This window comes from Pipistrellus hanaki, assembly GCF_964339955.1.
Source record: "Pipistrellus hanaki genome assembly, chromosome: 13".
In the NCBI taxonomy this organism is placed as follows: Eukaryota; Metazoa; Chordata; class Mammalia; order Chiroptera; family Vespertilionidae; genus Pipistrellus; species Pipistrellus hanaki.
In genome coordinates this window covers 21659917-21677300 of record NC_140515.1, presented here as the reverse complement: position 1 = coordinate 21677300, position 17384 = coordinate 21659917, and the positions used below count along the sequence as shown (strand labels likewise).

The 17384-nt window shown below is 44.7% G+C and overlaps 1 protein-coding gene across 4 annotated transcripts in view; it reads left to right on the top strand.

The window, feature by feature from the left end:
* CACNA2D3 (calcium voltage-gated channel auxiliary subunit alpha2delta 3) overlaps positions 1 to 17384 on the top strand; it is a 781459-nt gene that overhangs the window by 489668 nt on the left and 274407 nt on the right. For all 4 annotated transcript variants that reach the window (XR_014796705.1, XR_014796706.1, XR_014796707.1 and 1 more), the window contains exon 13: positions 5894 to 6027. Coding sequence is in view for 1 of the 4 variants with exons in the window: in XM_084903113.1 (XP_084759239.1) it covers positions 5894 to 6027 (134 nt within the window). In the remaining 3 variants the exon portion in view is untranslated. The remainder of the gene's footprint in view (positions 1 to 5893; positions 6028 to 17384) is intronic.

The following is a 17384-nucleotide window of genomic DNA, read 5'->3' as shown; positions in this document are numbered from 1 at the left end:
AATGAGAGCTAGTTTTCTTTTCCTAAAAAAAAATATTTTTATTGATTTCAGAGAAGAAGGGAGAGGGAGAGAGAGATAGAAACATCAATGATGAGAGAGAATCATTGGCTGTCTCCTGGACTTCCCATACATGCCTTGTCAGGGATTGGAACCATGACCTCCTAATTCATAGGTGGATGCTCAACCACTGAGCAACACTGGCTGGACAAGATCTAGTTTCCTTGCCCCAGGTTACTAGCTAGCAGGTGGCAGAGCCAGGAGGCTGGCCCAGTGGATCCGAAGCCTGGGCCTCACTTCACCAGATTGTGAGGTCACCTCTCTTTGGGGAGATGTCAGTGGTGTTTCATGGAGGACTCCTGTAACTCTTGCAGAGTTTGAGACTCTAGGAAAATGAATGTAGAGGCGGAGGAAAGACTTTATCAGCTAATAAAGACCAAGTGGGATTTCTACCCAGCATGTGTGTGTTCCAGAAACAGCCCTGCCTCCACTTGTGTGGGCATGTGGTTCAGTTTCTGATGTTTTACAAAGCGGGACATTAAGGCTCTGAGAGGAGATAAGGCAGTTTGGGGTGTGGGTGCTACGACAGAGCTACAGATAGGCCAGCATTCCTAGCTCCGTCATGTGATCCTTTAAATGACCTTTTCTAACATGAAATTTGAAATGTAACGTTATTCACAAAGGAAAAGGTTTATTTCTGAATTGAGAGTCTGACTGATTCTGATGGCATCACACCGGAGACCCCCACTCTTTGGTGGGCAGTGGGTAGGTCCCTGGCCTCATGGTCATTTCTTTCTAACTCACTGGACATGTGCCCTTGGGCTCCAGGGCCCTCCAGACCTCTTGCTGGATATCTGCGAAGGTCCGAGGGGAGGTGGAGGTAGGACATTGTTTATAAATTGCGTATCTCTTTTCAGAAATAAGTGCTTTGTCAGTAGCATGTGATGCTGACGGGGAGGAGGAAGATGGGAACACTGTTGTCCAGACAGGAGGCAAACGAGGTCACACCATCGACTTCACTGCCCACTCCACTGTCCTGAGGAGACTGAAACCTGAGCTTTGTCTCACGCAGAGGGGAGTGTGTGCAAAGGGAGCGGTGCCTAACAGCAAAGGTGAATGGGAACTTGGTGTGGGAGATAGATGGCCAGGGTCTCCCCCTGAGGAGCCAACTGGGGCCCTCCGTTCTGACGTCATTGCAAAGCGGAGTCATGAATGATGGAGCATCTCATCTACAGGCACCTCTTAGACAAGGGACTCCTAAGAAATGTAGAGGTGAGGGTGGTGGAATCTCAGAAATACAAAGCACCAGGGTGCGTGTGGTTGATCACAGGGAGCAGTTGTAACCCGGAGTTCACAGGAGTCTCTGCAAGGGAATAAAGTACATAAATAGATGTTACGTAGAAAAATGAGAAGACCATTTGTAATAGGTGGCTAATTACAGCATTAATTACTCCTTGGTAATTACCGAATGATTGCTGATTCTGTTTTCCTACATGATATATGACGTCCAAAAAGGCTCATTAAAGAAGAGAATAAACATTCAAGAGCTAGAATTTAAAAGAAAAAAAAAAGGGGGGGGGGCGGGGAGGAGGGAAAGGAGCCAGTTCAGAGAATGCAGAGGGAAAACAAGGGAAGCGTCTATGGTTACAGCCAAAGCGTCCAGCCCTCAGCGACTTCCTGTTATCCATCAAAAGTACATTTGTTAACTAAAACTTAGCTGAAAACATTCAAAAGCAAGAAAGAGTCTTTCAGAAAGGTTGGAGATTTTAATGGGTTGGAGTTAGATGATTAAATTTGCATGAAGCTTTGCAGTATACGTTATTAATATTATTTTTATAATCTCGGCTTCTCTTACAATCTATACATCTGCATGCCTGGTCTATATTTTGAAATATAAATTAGAACTATGGCCTGGGTTTTGAATAGCCCTTTGGTGCTAATTATTGAGCATTTCCCAGGAACCTCAAGGAGAACCAGGCATGTCCCCACCCCATCCTCAACTTGTCCTGGCCACAGAGATACAGACAGCCCATTAGGGGTGACCTCCTGGGGAGGACCTCTGAGCAGCCACGTGTGTCTGTTCTTTTCTGAAGCAGAAAGAAGCAGTGTCCTCAGTGGTCAAGGGCAAAGGTTCTGGAATCAGATGAAACTGGGTTGGAATTGATCTGGGTCGAGTCACTGAGTTCTCTGCTCTGGTTCCTCCTGATACAGGGATTCCATGAGTTGCCCAGGCACACAGGGGCAAGGTGGATGCCAGTAAGACCCCAGTGGGTGTCCTACATCGCTAACCCAGATGCGGGCTCTGAGAATTCTGCTCCTGACAAGTCGGGCACACCGTTTTTTGTAATATTTCATGGAGCTAATATTCCAGTGAAAGGGAACATAGTAAACAAGCAAGTCAGAGTTCAGCACCAGATTAATCTTCTGAAGAAAGTGAAGGCAGGGCTAAGTGAGAGGAAGTGAGTTTAGACAGCTGAACCCTGCATGATAAACAAGAGCCAGGCATGGAGAAACTGGATGAAAGTTGAGCCAGGCAGAGGGGACAGCAGGAGCCAAAGCCTGAGAGGGGAATGAACCTGGCCTGCCAGAGGAGGAGGGAGGCCAGGGAGCCCAAACAACGAGAGCAATGGTGAGGAAACAAAGGGAGTGAGGTCATCTAGGTGGGGGGCAGGCAGCTGAAGGAGTGTCTTGGAGTCTTGGCAGTGTGGCTAAGACATTTTGATTTTATTCTCACTCCAAATAGAACCAGTTTTAGAATCTTTAGCAGAGAGATGAGTATCTGCTTTATACTTTCAGATGATCCCTCCGGCTGCAGGATAACGAGGAGGGGGTCTGTGGGGAGGGTGTTGCCATACTCTGGGGGAGAGATTCTGGAGTCAGGAGTGGGCTGGGGCAGAGGAGAGGGGGAAGTGGGTTTCTGATTTGTTATAGCGATAGAGCCAGAAGATCTTGCTCGTGGATTAGCCAATGGGCTGGGGTGAGAAAGGGGTGACTGTCAAGGATAGCACTTATGATTCTGGCCTAATCTGGGGAGTGGCGCCATTTGCTGAGATGGAGAAGAGGCAGTCAGGGGAGGAATGCGTTTGGTGAGGGAACCAGGAGTTGGCTTGGGAGTCCAGTCTGAGAGTGCTGTTAGTCATCCTGTGGAAGTGTCAGGTGTACTGTTGGCTGTGGGTCTGGAGCTCTGGGTAGCAGCCAGCTTTTTGTAGCTTCTCAGAATGTTGACTGTGACCAGCAGTGCCAAGTGAGGATGATCTCAGCTCCATCCCCGTCCAAGTGTGTGGTGGTTTTTCCTTTCCACTCCCTCTATGCTAATGACCTGTCTCTCCCATCCTTCTCCTCACATTCATTCCCCTTCTTCTCTTGGCCCTGTTTTGGAAAATCCAAATCAAGGATTTTTATTGTTGGCTTTGAGGATCGAGAAAATACAGACAACCAAGAACTCCTCCTGAGAGTTGCTGTCTTTATGCACATTTTGCAAAGGAACCCCAAATAGGAATTAATTCTTCTCTGAGAGTCATGCACCCATGTTCTCTAATAGCCCAGAATCGTGTGGAGCTCTCCCCTCCTCTTATCACCATGGCAACACTTCCTTAACTGTCCTCTTTGCCTTGATTTTCTAAGACCTTTCCCTCATAACATGGTTTGTCCACTAAAGATGAAATATTTTCTTTCTTATTCAAACACTGATTGCAGTCACTGAGCCTGGAGAATTAACTATGGATGCCCCTTTCATCCAGTGACTCTCTTTAAAATTTGTCTTTCCAATGAATCCTGCAAGAGGAGCCATCTGGGAGTGCCCCAGTGGATCCCCTGAGGTTGGTGCCTGACCTCTGATGGAGGCCAAGGTGCCATGGGCCCCACTCTTGGGCTGCACACTAAAACAGGAGCTCAGTGCCTGCTCCTCAGGGCCCTGTTTCCCCTGGGATGGGTGAGGCCTTGGCCCTGGCAGGGAGGGTGGGGGTGGACAGGAGTGACAATGCATGTTAATTACACTGTGCAGAGCTGTCATCAGGAAGCCAGAAGCCACATGGTCCCGACCTGGTTTGGGGTTGGCACACCAAATTCAAACCAGCTGGGCTTTGTTTGGAAATTCCCTGAGAGGGTCCGGCCCTCTCTGGACAACAGAAGGGCTGGCATTTCCTTACCTGAGCCCTGTTAGCCACAGTGTCTGTAAACACTGTAGCCAGTGCTGCGACAGACCTGGCTCCAGAGGCACACCCACCCCCCCCCTCTGATGTGTTGGCACCAGGAGCTTGCATGAGCCTTGTTAAAGGGTCCTCGTTTAAAGGACAGGGAGGAAACATGGCATGTCCATCCGGTGTCCCTGCTTAAGATCCTCCATGACTGCCTGCCTGTGGGATGAAGCCTAAGCTCTTCCCAAGGTCCTGTGTGAAGGTGCCCTGTGCATTCCTCTGATCTCATAATGCACAGGGCACCTTCCCAAGGTCCTGTGTGAAGGTGCCCTGTGCATTCCTCTGATCTCATACCTCCCGCCCAGCTCCTTACCCCAGTCACTCCAGCCATTTTCAGTGCCCAGCAGGGGCCTGAGCCTGCCCTTCACCTTTATTTACACTCCTCGCTTTACTGTACACCCTTTAACCCTCTCCCTCCAGCTGCTGGTCCTCATCTGCAGGGTTAGTGGTGCTGACCCTTCCGTGGGGCTGCCAAGCGCCTGGCTGTCTCTGCTTTGTTCAGGGCAGCGGTCCTCCGCCGGTGGTGCCTGAGGTCCGAAAGGTTTGTGACGTGACCGTTGCTTTAGGGCAGCACTGACTGTGCTATTCTGTGGTTGTTCTACTCAGACTCCCCAGGCCCAGGAGGCAGGGTCCCGCCCATTCTGTGTATCCCTGCTTCTCCAGGGCTAGGCACCAACAAAGCCTTCCATAAAGGTTTGGGTGAAGGGCCCCAGGACACCCCTTCCCTTCCAACATCTCCCCATGCACCCACAGGAAGGCCACCGGGAGCACACCCTGAAGAGGAACACAGCAATTCCCTGAACTCGAGATTGAAACAGCATCCCCAGCCGGAGACAATTGCATGGCTAGGACGTATCTGTTGCTTAGCAACCAGGTCCACCCAGCATATTTAAAAGGCAGGCCTGGTAACCCCCATGTCAGCCTCAAACTCATAAGGGCAACAATCTGTAAAAGCAAAAGGCACAGAAGGAGAGACTCGCAATCCTGGGCTCACCTCCTGTATTTGCCACAGGAAACCTGTGGGAATGTGGGGGAGACACATACCCATGGTCTGCCTCCGTCTTCTCTTGACAGGGAGCGCAGTGTTCCCCACCTCATCGTGTTGTTAAGAATAAATGGGGCAAAGCCTTTCAAGTGTTTAGCAGCAAGTTTTGTGTCCTTTAGTAAGCACTCAAAAATTAATTATCACTATTATTGTTATAGGGATAAAAATGGATAGCCTTGCAATTTTGAGGGGTATAATTTTCCCATTGGAAATAAATCCACCAACGTAAAAGACAGAGATTACAAAATGGCATGTAAAAGGACCCTTGCGCGCTCCTGCCGGGAAGGTCTGCATGTGCATGCAGAGAAAGAAGGCTGGGAGGTGCTCTCAAGTAGCGGTCGCCAACCTTTTGGCCCTCACGGGACATCGGTGGTCCACGGACCACTGGTTGGTGACTGCTGCTCTACAGGGCCAACAGGGGCTTCCTCTGGGGGGCGGGGGTTATGGTTGATCTTAATTGTATTCCTTCGCTTGCTGACATTTTCTAGCATGAACACATGACTCATGAAGCGGGTGATGGCAGTGGGGATATCTAAGGTAGAAAAAGGAAAAGAAGAGGGAGAAATTAGTGAGAGGCTGAGAAGGTGTGGCAGATGTGGGCTTCCCCCCATTGCCGGTCTTCCTGTCTGTTCCTGACCTGCTTTTCCCTCGGCAGGATTCTTCACCCAGATCTCCACGTTGGCGGATGTGCAGGAAAACGTCATGGAATACCTCCACGTGCTGAGCCGGCCCAAGGTGATCGACCAGGAGCACGACGTGGTGTGGACTGAAGCTTACATCGACAGCACTGTGAGTGACGGCCCCCGGGGCGCCTGAGGGTTTGTCCCTGTGTTCATTTCAGAAGGCAGTGATTGGGTCACTCCTCCTCTATAATGGGGTTCAGTGACATTTTCCTTCGTTGTACAGTTTGCAGACAAAGTTGGTGAAAATGTAACCAGCATTCTGGAAGGTGTCTGATCAGCACACAAAGCTCACTTTCTGAGTGTCTTCTCTAGCTACTTGTTTCCTCCCATGTGTTTACAAATGCTGTCACTGGAGCAGTGACGATGGGCGTGTGAGATTCAGTCCCCCATCTCAGAGGCCCAGTCCTGGGGATCAGTCTCTGGGTCTGAACTTGGGAAGGTGGCCGAGCTTGGCTCTCCCAGTGAATCGGAGCCACGGCAGAGGCCACAGCTGTGTTTTCTTCCTGTAGATGAGTGAGAATCTGCCTCGGTGGCGGTGATATAGGCCAGGGATTGCTTTTGGAACTCCAGCCAAGGCTCCTCCGAACGCTGAATTCTAAGCACAGGATTCTGATGCTGGAGTAGTTTTAAAAGGAGGAACGTTGCCAATCACCAAACAATGGCTCCTTGGCCCGGTTGCTTGTGTACGTTCAGGGTGATTTTTCATAGTGATAATGGGTCTGATGGGAGTGGCATTTTTCATTAATTGATTGTAAATGTTCATGCAGGGTTTCTCTCCCATCGTTTTTGTTGGGATTAACATCACATTAATCACTGTAACCCAGACATAGCTGTTCTCCAGAGTGGTCTCAATGGCTGCTGTGGGCCGGCTCTACTCTCCATGAGTCTCATTCCTGTGGTGTTTCTGGCAGCAACAGGCAGATGCTGGCTGCGGACGGCACGTGGGAACCCAGCTCGGGGGGCACTGCAGCAGCCTGTCCCTCCTCGGCCTCCGGGTCACAGTGGGACCATGGGAATATGAACTGGTGCCGAAGGGGTGTCCCTTCCCGAGGAAAATCACGCTGAGGATAGGGAAGGGTGAAAACCCTCTCTGGTTCACATGTTCGTCTTGGCCTGTATCACTGTCAGGGTCCGACACCAGCTTGATTTAGAATCCTGGATAACATAACTAAGCCACTCATTTATGTTGGCACCATAGTAACAATAACAATAACAATAACAATAGCAACAACAGTGATGGTTTCATCCCTTCTTCCATGCGGCTGAGGAGGGCAGGCAAAGAGCATGAAGAGGGGTGTGGCTAGCCGGGATCGAAGCCATCAAGTCACCCAGTGGTTTTGTTTAGAAACCCTAAACAGCCAGTTTGATCAGTCACATTATTTGTTCACCAATTTAAAAAATATAAAGCAAAGTCTCTATAATTAAAACATTACAGTACCAGCACCTGGATAGACAGACAGATCAGTGGAATAGAAGATAGAAATGTAGTGTGTGATAAATGTGGCATTGCAGATCAGTGGAGCTAGAATAGGCTTTGCACTGAATGTCTTTGAGAAAACTAGATAGCCATTTAGAAAAAAAAAAGTAGTTCTATTTTTAACATCATACTCCCCCCCCCAAAAAAAAAATAATAATCCCCAAGGATCAGAGACCTAATGTGTAAAAAATAAAATCATACAAGCAGTAGAACAAGATATGGGTTGCTTCCCCTGTGACCTGAGTTCAGAGAAAGGCTTTCTAACAATGACTCCAAAATCTAGATGCAATAAAAAGACAGATAAGTAAATTTGACTACTTAAAATAAAAACAAAGCAAAACCCAACTTTTAGTAAGTTGAAAACAATTATAAGTGAAGTCAAAAGGCAAATGATCAAAATAGGAGGAACTATTTGCAGCATACAGGACACACACAGAACTAATAAGCCTAATATGTGAAGAACTTTTTTTAATGGAAGGGAAAATCTCAAAATTCCAATAGAAAAAAAATGAGCAAAAGACATGTGCGTAATGAAATTAATAAAAGAATATAATAATTATGGCTTTTAAACATATGGAAGATGTACAACTTCACTCACAATAAGAAAAATGCACATTGAAATGGAGTGAGATACCATTTCTCAGCTATCGGGCAAAAACTAAAAGCGAAATTGTATGTACACTGTATTGGCGAGGTTGAGGGGAAGGGACATTCACACATTGCTATGGAAGACAGAATGGGCAATCCCACTATGACCCAGCAATCCCAATTATAGAAATTAACCCTGAAGATGAACCCCAGAAACATAAAAACACATACATTTTGTTCATTGCAGAATTGCTCATGATTGCAAAACACTGTAAATTACCTAAATACTTAAATATAAGAGATTGATGGATAAACTGTAGTACTTCCATTGGAGTCTTCATGCTAGAAACAAGAATGAGGATAGTTTCTATTGGTTGATATGGAATGACTTCTAGGATATATTGCTAAGCAGAATGAGCAAAATGCAAGTCTATGAACAAGGTGCTATCTTTCATATAAGAAAGAAGAGGGAATAAGAAGACATGTGTATCTGCTTATTTAAAAAAAAAAAAAAAAAAAAAACCCACACAGAAAGAAAAGTCAGAAACCAATAGAATTGGCTACCCCAAGAAGTGGGAGGAGTGCCAAGAAGAAGGAACAGTGGAGGGGGACAAACATCTGAGTTATCTTCTTGCATAGTTTTGACAAAGCCTGTTTCCAAAAATTGAGAAGTAAAAAAGATGGGGCAAAACCAATAGTGAATGCAAACAAAAGCAAATGAATTCAACTACATTTTAAATGAGAAAAAAAAAAAAAAAAAAAAATATATATATATATATATATATATATATATATATATATATATATATATATCCCAAAAAGTAGGGGAAAGAAGCAACCTTTTGAATATAGTAGTTGCACACTTTATTACATTTTGAAAAGTACTTTTGACTACCTTCAGGCTAAGGGGGGAAAAAAGAACTGCAAGTAAATTTTAAACTTTGGGTGTCATTTGTAGTAATGTGGGTATAGCCATTCTGAATTTATTTTGTGAGTGTGGTAAATTGAGCACATGTGTAAATGGGGGGAGACAAGGCAGACCTGTGGGATGAGACTGGATTGAAGGTATCAGAATTGAAGTACCACTTTGCAACCATTTTGGTCAAGAGTAGTTAGGGCAAAGGTCATCAGTGGATGCTAAATCTAGGGGGAAATTTTAAATAGAATCTTTTAATTGTCTCAAAGAGCCTTTCCATAGGTTTTTGACAAGTTGTGAGGGGCCAAAAAATATCGGCGAATATCAACAAAATCTTGAGTGGATCATCAGAATTAGTGTCACCCATGAGGAGTGTGCTTTCAGAAAGTGACACATAACTAGATTATTCTGGCTGGGATATGTCACCTGGAGCTCCTGGAGGAAGCAGATTAAGCTATGTTTTGTTGTTGTGTGTTTTTTAACAGACATATATATATATATATATATATATGTATATATACATAATTGATTTCAGAAAGGAAGGGTGAGAAAGATAGAAATATCAATGATGAGAGAGAATCATTGATCAGCTGCCTCCTGCATACCCCCTACTGAGGATCAAGCCAGAATCCGGGCATGTCCCCTTGACCAGGAATCAACCCTGAATTCCTGGTTCATAGTCCAATGCTCAACCCCTGATCCACTATATCTGGGCTTTGTTTTAATATGATGTCTTGCTATAGATAATGATAATCACTTAAATCAGTTGTTTTAGATTTATTAATTGCATTCATACAAACATACATATTTTCATGTATGAACTTTGACAGCAGAGGCAAAGGAAATGGGGAGCAGCTCTAGATGCGCAGCTGCAACAGCAATGTCTTTGAAGGCCTGTCCTTTATCTTAAACATTTACGTGAAATTTTCTTTGTATGCCATAATCACCTTTACTTACTTTAAGACAAAATAATGGTTTAAGTGGCTCATTATTGAGTAAAATGGAATGCCAGGGTAACAGAGCTCTTTTATTCCACCTCTTCCAGACCCTTTGCCATACATAAAACTAACCCCCAGACCATGTTTGTCCCTGAAATGACAAATCAGCATCACATCTGTGCTTTCCAAGCTTCTGTGTACCTTTGCAGGCAGCCTGATAAACACCTCTCTTGTAGAGTGCTTTGAGGGCTCCTTCTGAGCCTGGGGGTCTTGAGAAGCCTGTTGGGTTGGTGAGGACACATAGGAGTCAGCCTCCTTCTTTCCTAAGCCTGCTCAGTGAGCAGAGGCAGCTGCTGCTCCCACAGGTGCTTCTGGGCTGGAAGGCAACAATCTCTTGAACCTCATCTGGGCCTGGATCCTTCCAGGATGAGGGCAAAGGCCCCCTGTCATTGATGTGGGGTCAAAATAGGGTTGGTATGCTGACCTTGTCTGCAGAGTCTGAATTCTAAGATGAACCCACCAACTTGGGAACCACTCAGAAAATGATGGGGATGGGATGTGGAGGTCAGCAATTGCAAGATCCTGCCTGCCCTGCCACAGCCAGGACAGTCCAGCCAGCCTGAAATCAGAAGATCAGGTGCAGGAGCATTCGGCATTGGCACTGGGGACTCCATTTTAATATTTGATGTCCTGGTGGGATCAGCACCTTTGGATTTTTTTATATTTCAACATAGTATTAAAAATCTACCTTTAGTAACATAGCTAAAGCCATGCATTTAGAGTAAGAATCATGTCAGTTTGAATTCTACACCTCAGTTTGAATTCTATGCCATACCAGCCTTGTGACTGTAAGGAAGTGGCTTAGCTTTCTCGTGTATTGCTTTCCTCATTTGCAACCCTAAGTTGACTCTAAGGATTAAATGTCTTTGCATGGAGGAAGTGCAATAAACACTGCCTATCATCATTCCCAATCTCAGGAAATCCAGTGGGAATGTTTCTCCTTGGTTGTCGGAAGTTAATAAAAAAATCCTCTCCTTCCTTTGAGCTGGGTCTCCAAGAAACTTCAGGGTAGTTACAATATGGCTTCTCACGGTATGTGAGAAACGTTTTAATAAAAATTTTGTAACTTAATTTTTACAAAATCCTGTTATACATAATTATTAATAACGAACTACAGTGTTCACTAATGACTGATTACAATAATCGTGTTGCATTCATTTCCCTTATGTGCCTTACTCACAGGCTCACCATTTCTCTCCACTAATACTAGCAGCGAATATTTTAGCAGCCGATGTCAAGTCATTAGTCTTGTACTGACTTGTTTGGTGTGCAAAGCAGGAAATATTTCGCTTTTGGAGAACAAAAAAATAGGTTTATTTCCATTATGCTTATTAATTTGTGTAGTTAGTCAATGTCTGGTAAGTTAATGTTCAAGAAAAAATACTAAATTTTATCAAAATGTTCTATTATTTTATGTTAACGGTTACTCATTTATTTCAGCCCTTTGTATTCAGCATGTCTCGCTGGAAATAAACCCACGTTTCTATGAAAATTTAAGCTTTTGGGATTTTTTTGCGGCCACATAAACTTAACCTTGTTTATTTGGCCCATGTTAGCCATTGAATTTGACATGCTTGGTCTAGATAATAGAATTTTGGACTTAAGAATGATGAGCACCTTGAAAGTACTATTCTTCTAGAGATAAACTTGAATCCTCTGGAGTTCCTGTTGCTGCCATTATGTGTTGTGGTCAGGCATGAATGTGTGGCGTTGGTGCCTGGGTCAGTGTCCCTAAGGGAGGCCGCTTGTGCTGCTGCACCAGCCCAGGAGAGTCCCCCAGCCTTATAGAAGTGAATGCTGGCTGCCTCGCCCAAAGAAAGGGAAACGTGGCAGGAACCCTCTTAACTGGCCGCCCCTCGTCCGGTTCAGTGCCCTCTCTGCTCTGGAGTAGTCTGTGGCCCACAGCACACGGGGCATTCGGTTTGGAAGCCACGCTGGCACAAATTCCCACACAGCTGTGCCCCCAGCCGAGCTGCATGCTCAGAAGAAGCCAGTCCTCTACATCCCTGACCTACTGATGGCAGATGTCATTTTGCCTAGCTGTATACATCAGCTGTTACTTAAACCATTGAATTGTGCTCATTACCCTGTAATTGCTGCTGTGAAAAGGAAGTGGTTACTTCTGTGACTATGTACATGAATGCCTTGGAAAGAGAAAAATTACCGGTGTGCTAAGTATGGACAAAGCAATCATGTAAGATGGAGAAAAAGTCTCCCCTGTATTCAAGGATACTGACACTTAACTTTTCCCACTTCCTCCCTCCCTCCCTTCCTCCTTCCCTTCTTTCATTCCTCTGTTTCTTCTTTTCTCTCTTTCTTCCTATAGAGTCATTTACCTTGCTTAGTCTGTTTCATCCTAGGTTGCTGGTGTAGGCCTGGCGGCTAAGGTAGCCTCTGCTCAGTGTCTTGTTGCCCTTGGTAGCCCAGAGGCTGTGTGCTCCGTGAAGGAGAGTGACCCTCCCAGACGCCAGGAGGAGGGCCGCCACCTGGTGTGAGAGCAGCTGGGCCTCCCAACTGGAACTGCCAACACACTGCGTGTGGGTCAGCATTGCCGGGACAGCTGTGTTAGTTTTCTGTTGCAAAAACGGATTACCACAAACTTATCTGCTTAAAACAACACAAGCATATTGTGTCATGGTTCCCATGGGTCGGGAATCTGGGCACACGCTAGCTGGGCCCTCAGCTCCGGGTCTCGCAGGCTGCCATTAAGTGTTGGCTGCACTGCAGTTCTCATCTGCCCTCAAGGCCCCTTCAGATCACTGGCAGGATGCAACCCCTTTCGTCGCAGAACCATGGTTCCCGTTTTCTTGTTCCTGTCCCCAAGGTGTGTTCTCAGCTCCTATAATCCAAAGTTCCTGGCCACGTGGCCACCATACAGTTCAGGCAATGCTGTTGACTTTCTCCCAGGCCACCAAGAACCCACCTCATTGGGCCTTCTCCTTCCATTTAAAGGCACCGCTGTCTAGGTCGGGCTGACCCAGGATAACCTCTCTTTTCATTAACTCAGAGGCCAATGATAGGAACTGAGCATGGGAGTGATATCCCATCAGACATCCCGGGGGAGGGGATTTAAGAGACATGTATTCGTTGGGGCAGAAATCCAGCGAGTGTTTTAGAGCTCTGTGTACTGCAGTAGCCTCAGTTGTGTGCTGTGGTCTGAGAGGGAAAGAAAACCCAGAAGGAAATGTCACCACCGCCTCCTCCTGGGAATGTGGGCGGCCATGGCGCTCTCCGTCGGAACATCTCTGCTCACCACGGGTCTCAGGGGCCTGGCCTCAGGGGCAGTGTCCTCTGAAATTGGTTTTTGATTCCTCCAGGAGCCAGGAGACCTCTGATTTATGTAATTCCTACCAAATTCTAAGAAAATAGGTCTTCATTGACTAATGAATTTGGACACTTGATTCCCTCAGGTTTGCTTAATATGGTCTTACAAGTCTTCTTTCTCCTTGTTTGGTGGTAAAGACAAAAGGAATTCTGTTTGCTTGACTCATTGGTGATTGTGGCTTAAAACCCAGTGGCAACAAATATAATTATGTAAGTGATTTAATGCTTAAATGAATAGCTTAAGACGACCTACCAGTACAGGGCTTTCCCTTTTTATTAATTATGCATTGATTCATACAGTTCTGGGTCTGAACAAGCTCAAGATAAGCGTTTGCGAACAGAAGCTGAGTTTGGACTCTTGCACATGAAGAGTCAGGGGCTGCGTTTACCCAAGCCTGACCTAGAATGGAGACTTCCTTCAGCGTCCCTCCCTCGCCCTCCTTGCTACTACCAGTCTGATTAGATATCCTATTTTCTGCCTGGCTGTTCTATTCAATTTGCTTTCCTGGCGAAGCTCAAATATATGAATTAATGTTCACAACATTAATTATGTTTCATCTCATAAAGCTCATGTATTCATTGACAAATGAGCAAACACTGGAATCCTGAAATTCATGGGCTTCTTATCTGAATACAAGTCACACACAGTCATCATCTCTTAGGTGCAGAGCAAAACAAGCGCTAACAAAGGGATTCGTTCCATTTTGCAGGCAAATGGCTTGTACTTTCCACCCAGATCCTAATCACCTTGGGAACGCCTCGCACCTTGCTGTGCAGGGCAGAGCCTGCGTTAAACTGAGGACGGACGTTTCTTTCCCAGGGAGTTTGCATAGACCACAGTGACACACAGAAGAGGAGCAAAGAAATCTTTTAGAAACAGTGGGAATGTGACCATTTAAAATAATGAGAATCCATTACTGGACCCCTCCTGCCCCTCCCCTTTGCTGGTGATGCAATTCAGTCTGCAATTTGTAGGAACTTTCAAACCAATTTAGTTGCATTTGCAAATTGGACCTGTGTCCCTCCTCCTCACCCCCCCACTAAGTCCAAGTTGGAGAAAATGCTTTGCATTTTATAAATTGCACATTTGTTTTGCTTTCCCATCTAAGAAGAGCAGCACCTAGGTCATTTAGGAGGCTTTTGGGTCATTGCTGTAAGCTACATCTTACTGCTGAGAAGAAATTACTCAGGGGGTCAAAGGCATCATAAAAAAGTTGTTGGGGGTTGGAAACTGAATTTACAGTATTTTCCCAAGACACCTCTGCATATCAAAGAAGTTCAAATCGTCAAAACAAAAAAAGACACATGTAAAGAGAAACATAAACCGTCCTGCTGGGCTGTGGAACAGAGTGCCATCTGCATCACATGGCATGGAGGAAGCTGATTACGCTGGGACCTCTATTTCATAGCAGATGGGTTCATTAAATTTAATAGCCTCCAGAGCCTTTAGAAACCGTGTTAAAAACATGTGGAGCATGCTGTGACACTTCACTTCTGGCCCTGCAGTCATTATAACTGGCACAGACTATAAATATTACAGTACTTTATTTCCATTGAAACAGATTACTGTAATAATTATTTTTTTGTTTTGCCAGGAGATGATGATGTTAAAAATAAGTGCATCCCTGTTTTCTGGTACCATTTATATTCATCTAACTATTTTCCTCTTCCATTTGGTTCTATATTTTTCTATTAGTTTTTTTTCCTAAGAGTATCCTTTTTTTTTTCTTTTTTTCTATGAGTTAGTGTTATAAAACATACATCAAAAGCATAAAATTATTAACTTCAGGGAAGATGTCCTAACACCCTGTATAGATGACAGTCAATTAATCCAAAAGCTTCAAGCTGAAAATGAAAAAGAATATATTTCAAGTACGTGGGATTTTTTACCCCTCTGATTTTTAGATTTATTGTTGTCCTGCTATCCTATATAACAAAAGAGAAACATGTAAATTGACTGTACCTCCGCTACACTCACCAACCAATCAGGAGTGAGTATGCAAATTAACCTGACAAAGCTGGCAGGTTAATTTGCATACACAGGTGCCAGGGGGAGAGCAGAGTAGGAGAGTCATTGGAGAGTGGAGCAGCTTGGGGAGCTTTGTACCCCAAGCCACCAAACAGAGAGCAGAGAGGGAGAGCTGACAGCTTGGAGGACTTGGCAGAGTGGGAGGCCATGAAACAGAGACAGAGCAGGAAGGGAAAACCAAGAGCACAGGGAGCACCAGGGATTCTGGGAATCATAGTTCTGGTGGCAGACGAATCTCCTAGACACTATAGCAAAGTGAGCCTGGTGCAAGTTACTGTTGTGGATGGAGGGAAAGCAAAGGTGAGAGACATAAGTAAAATCAGAGTGTCTAGGAAAAATTAAAGGGAAGATATTTTAAAACTTCCAGAAAATCTCCACCAATGAAACAAAGAAATAGAACAAACCTCTATTATTCTGCGAACAACAAACCAAACTGGGTTGGGGCCTCAGACAATTTGCTCATATGATTGCAAAGACAGAAAAAAACTCATGGATTGGAGAGGGCTCACAGATTGCACAGGGTGCAGGTCAGTCTGAGGGACCCACTACCCATGCACAAATCTTCATGCACTGGGCCCCTAGTTATGGTATAATAATTTGCAGTTGTCTATAATGAAAGGACAGCCTCTAGAGATAGACTTAAGACCTTATAGAAGTGGATGAGACCATTAAGTCTAAATAATCATTTAGTATGATAGATCATTTAGCACTCTTTGTTTATAAATGATAGCACCCTACTCAAAGTAGCCAAGGTCAAAAAGGGAATTTGTTGACTCTTAGAACCAAGACACATATGTAGTTTTGTCTTGAGGTATGACTAGATTTAGGGTCCAATCCCATGTTATTTAGACTTCTCCTTTGAATCATACTAGCTTCCCAGGTATATTCTCCCTAAAGGGTGGCAATGAAGGTCTCTACCTTCCATTAACTTTCATTATCTTTATAGTCCCTTACTCTTATAGCATCTATATCAAACCTATGATAGACCTGTTTGGGTCAAAAAACCTTATTGAGAAGTTAGATGGAGTTATTAATTGATGGCCCAAATCTTATAGTGGGGAATGAATCAGTCCCAAAGAAAATTGATCCTGGGAGGACTGAGAGGCAACAGAATCCTACATAGAACTTGTTTGTAGAACTCAAAACTCATCCAAGCCAAAGATCATGTATCCCATCAGTATGGTAGCCATTATAATACCATGTTTTCAACCAGCAGAGCCCTTTATCTAGTCAAATGTTTCCATGGCCCCTTCATGTATAAAACATATAGAGGCAGGGCTGCTCTGGTAGACATTGGAAAGGGAATACTGAGGGAGGCTCTGAAGCACTTTTATTGCTCCTTCCTGGCACAGCAGAGTCTAGATAGTATTCCGGGTAATTGTTGAATCTCAGGGTGGTGTTCTCTAGTGTAGGTTATCTTCTGTGCCCATAAGTTTACAACAAGGTAGTGGTCTGGGTCCAATTAGGAAATATGATAGAAGGACTGGGGGGATATATCCTTGGTTATAGTAGAAAACCAAATTGAAAAAGTTATAATAATAATATTTCTGCCTTATTTATCTTCATTACTGATGATAATCAAAAGTTTATTATCACCATACTTATATCACCTCTTAGGACACATTGGCTGTAGGGAGAGAATGCACTTAAACTAGGGGAATTTCTTTTTTTAGGAGAAATTTATTAGATGGATACAGGGACAGCCTCAGCAGGAACAAGAATCATCAAGAGAGTAGGAAGCCATCATGAGCAAGTAGTTGCTCTCTATTCTTTCTTTCTGGAGCCACACAGTCTCCTGCCTGTCCTCTAACATGTCAGTTGTATATCTTTAAATATATTTTTTATTTATTTCAGAGAGAGTGAGTGAGAGGGAGAGAGACATAGTATTATCAATGATGAAAGAGAATCATTGATTGGCTACCTCATGCATGCCCCCTTTTAGGAATCAAGCCCACAACCTAGGCACGTGTTCTCACTGGGAATGAAACCATGACTACCTGATTCATGGGTTGATGCTCAACCACTGAGCCATATCAGGCAGGCAGCTGTATTTTTTTTTTTAATTCTCTGTAGCCCAGTTCTCTTGTCATGGGGAATACATGTTCTCCTCCAAGTCTACTTTACATGGTGT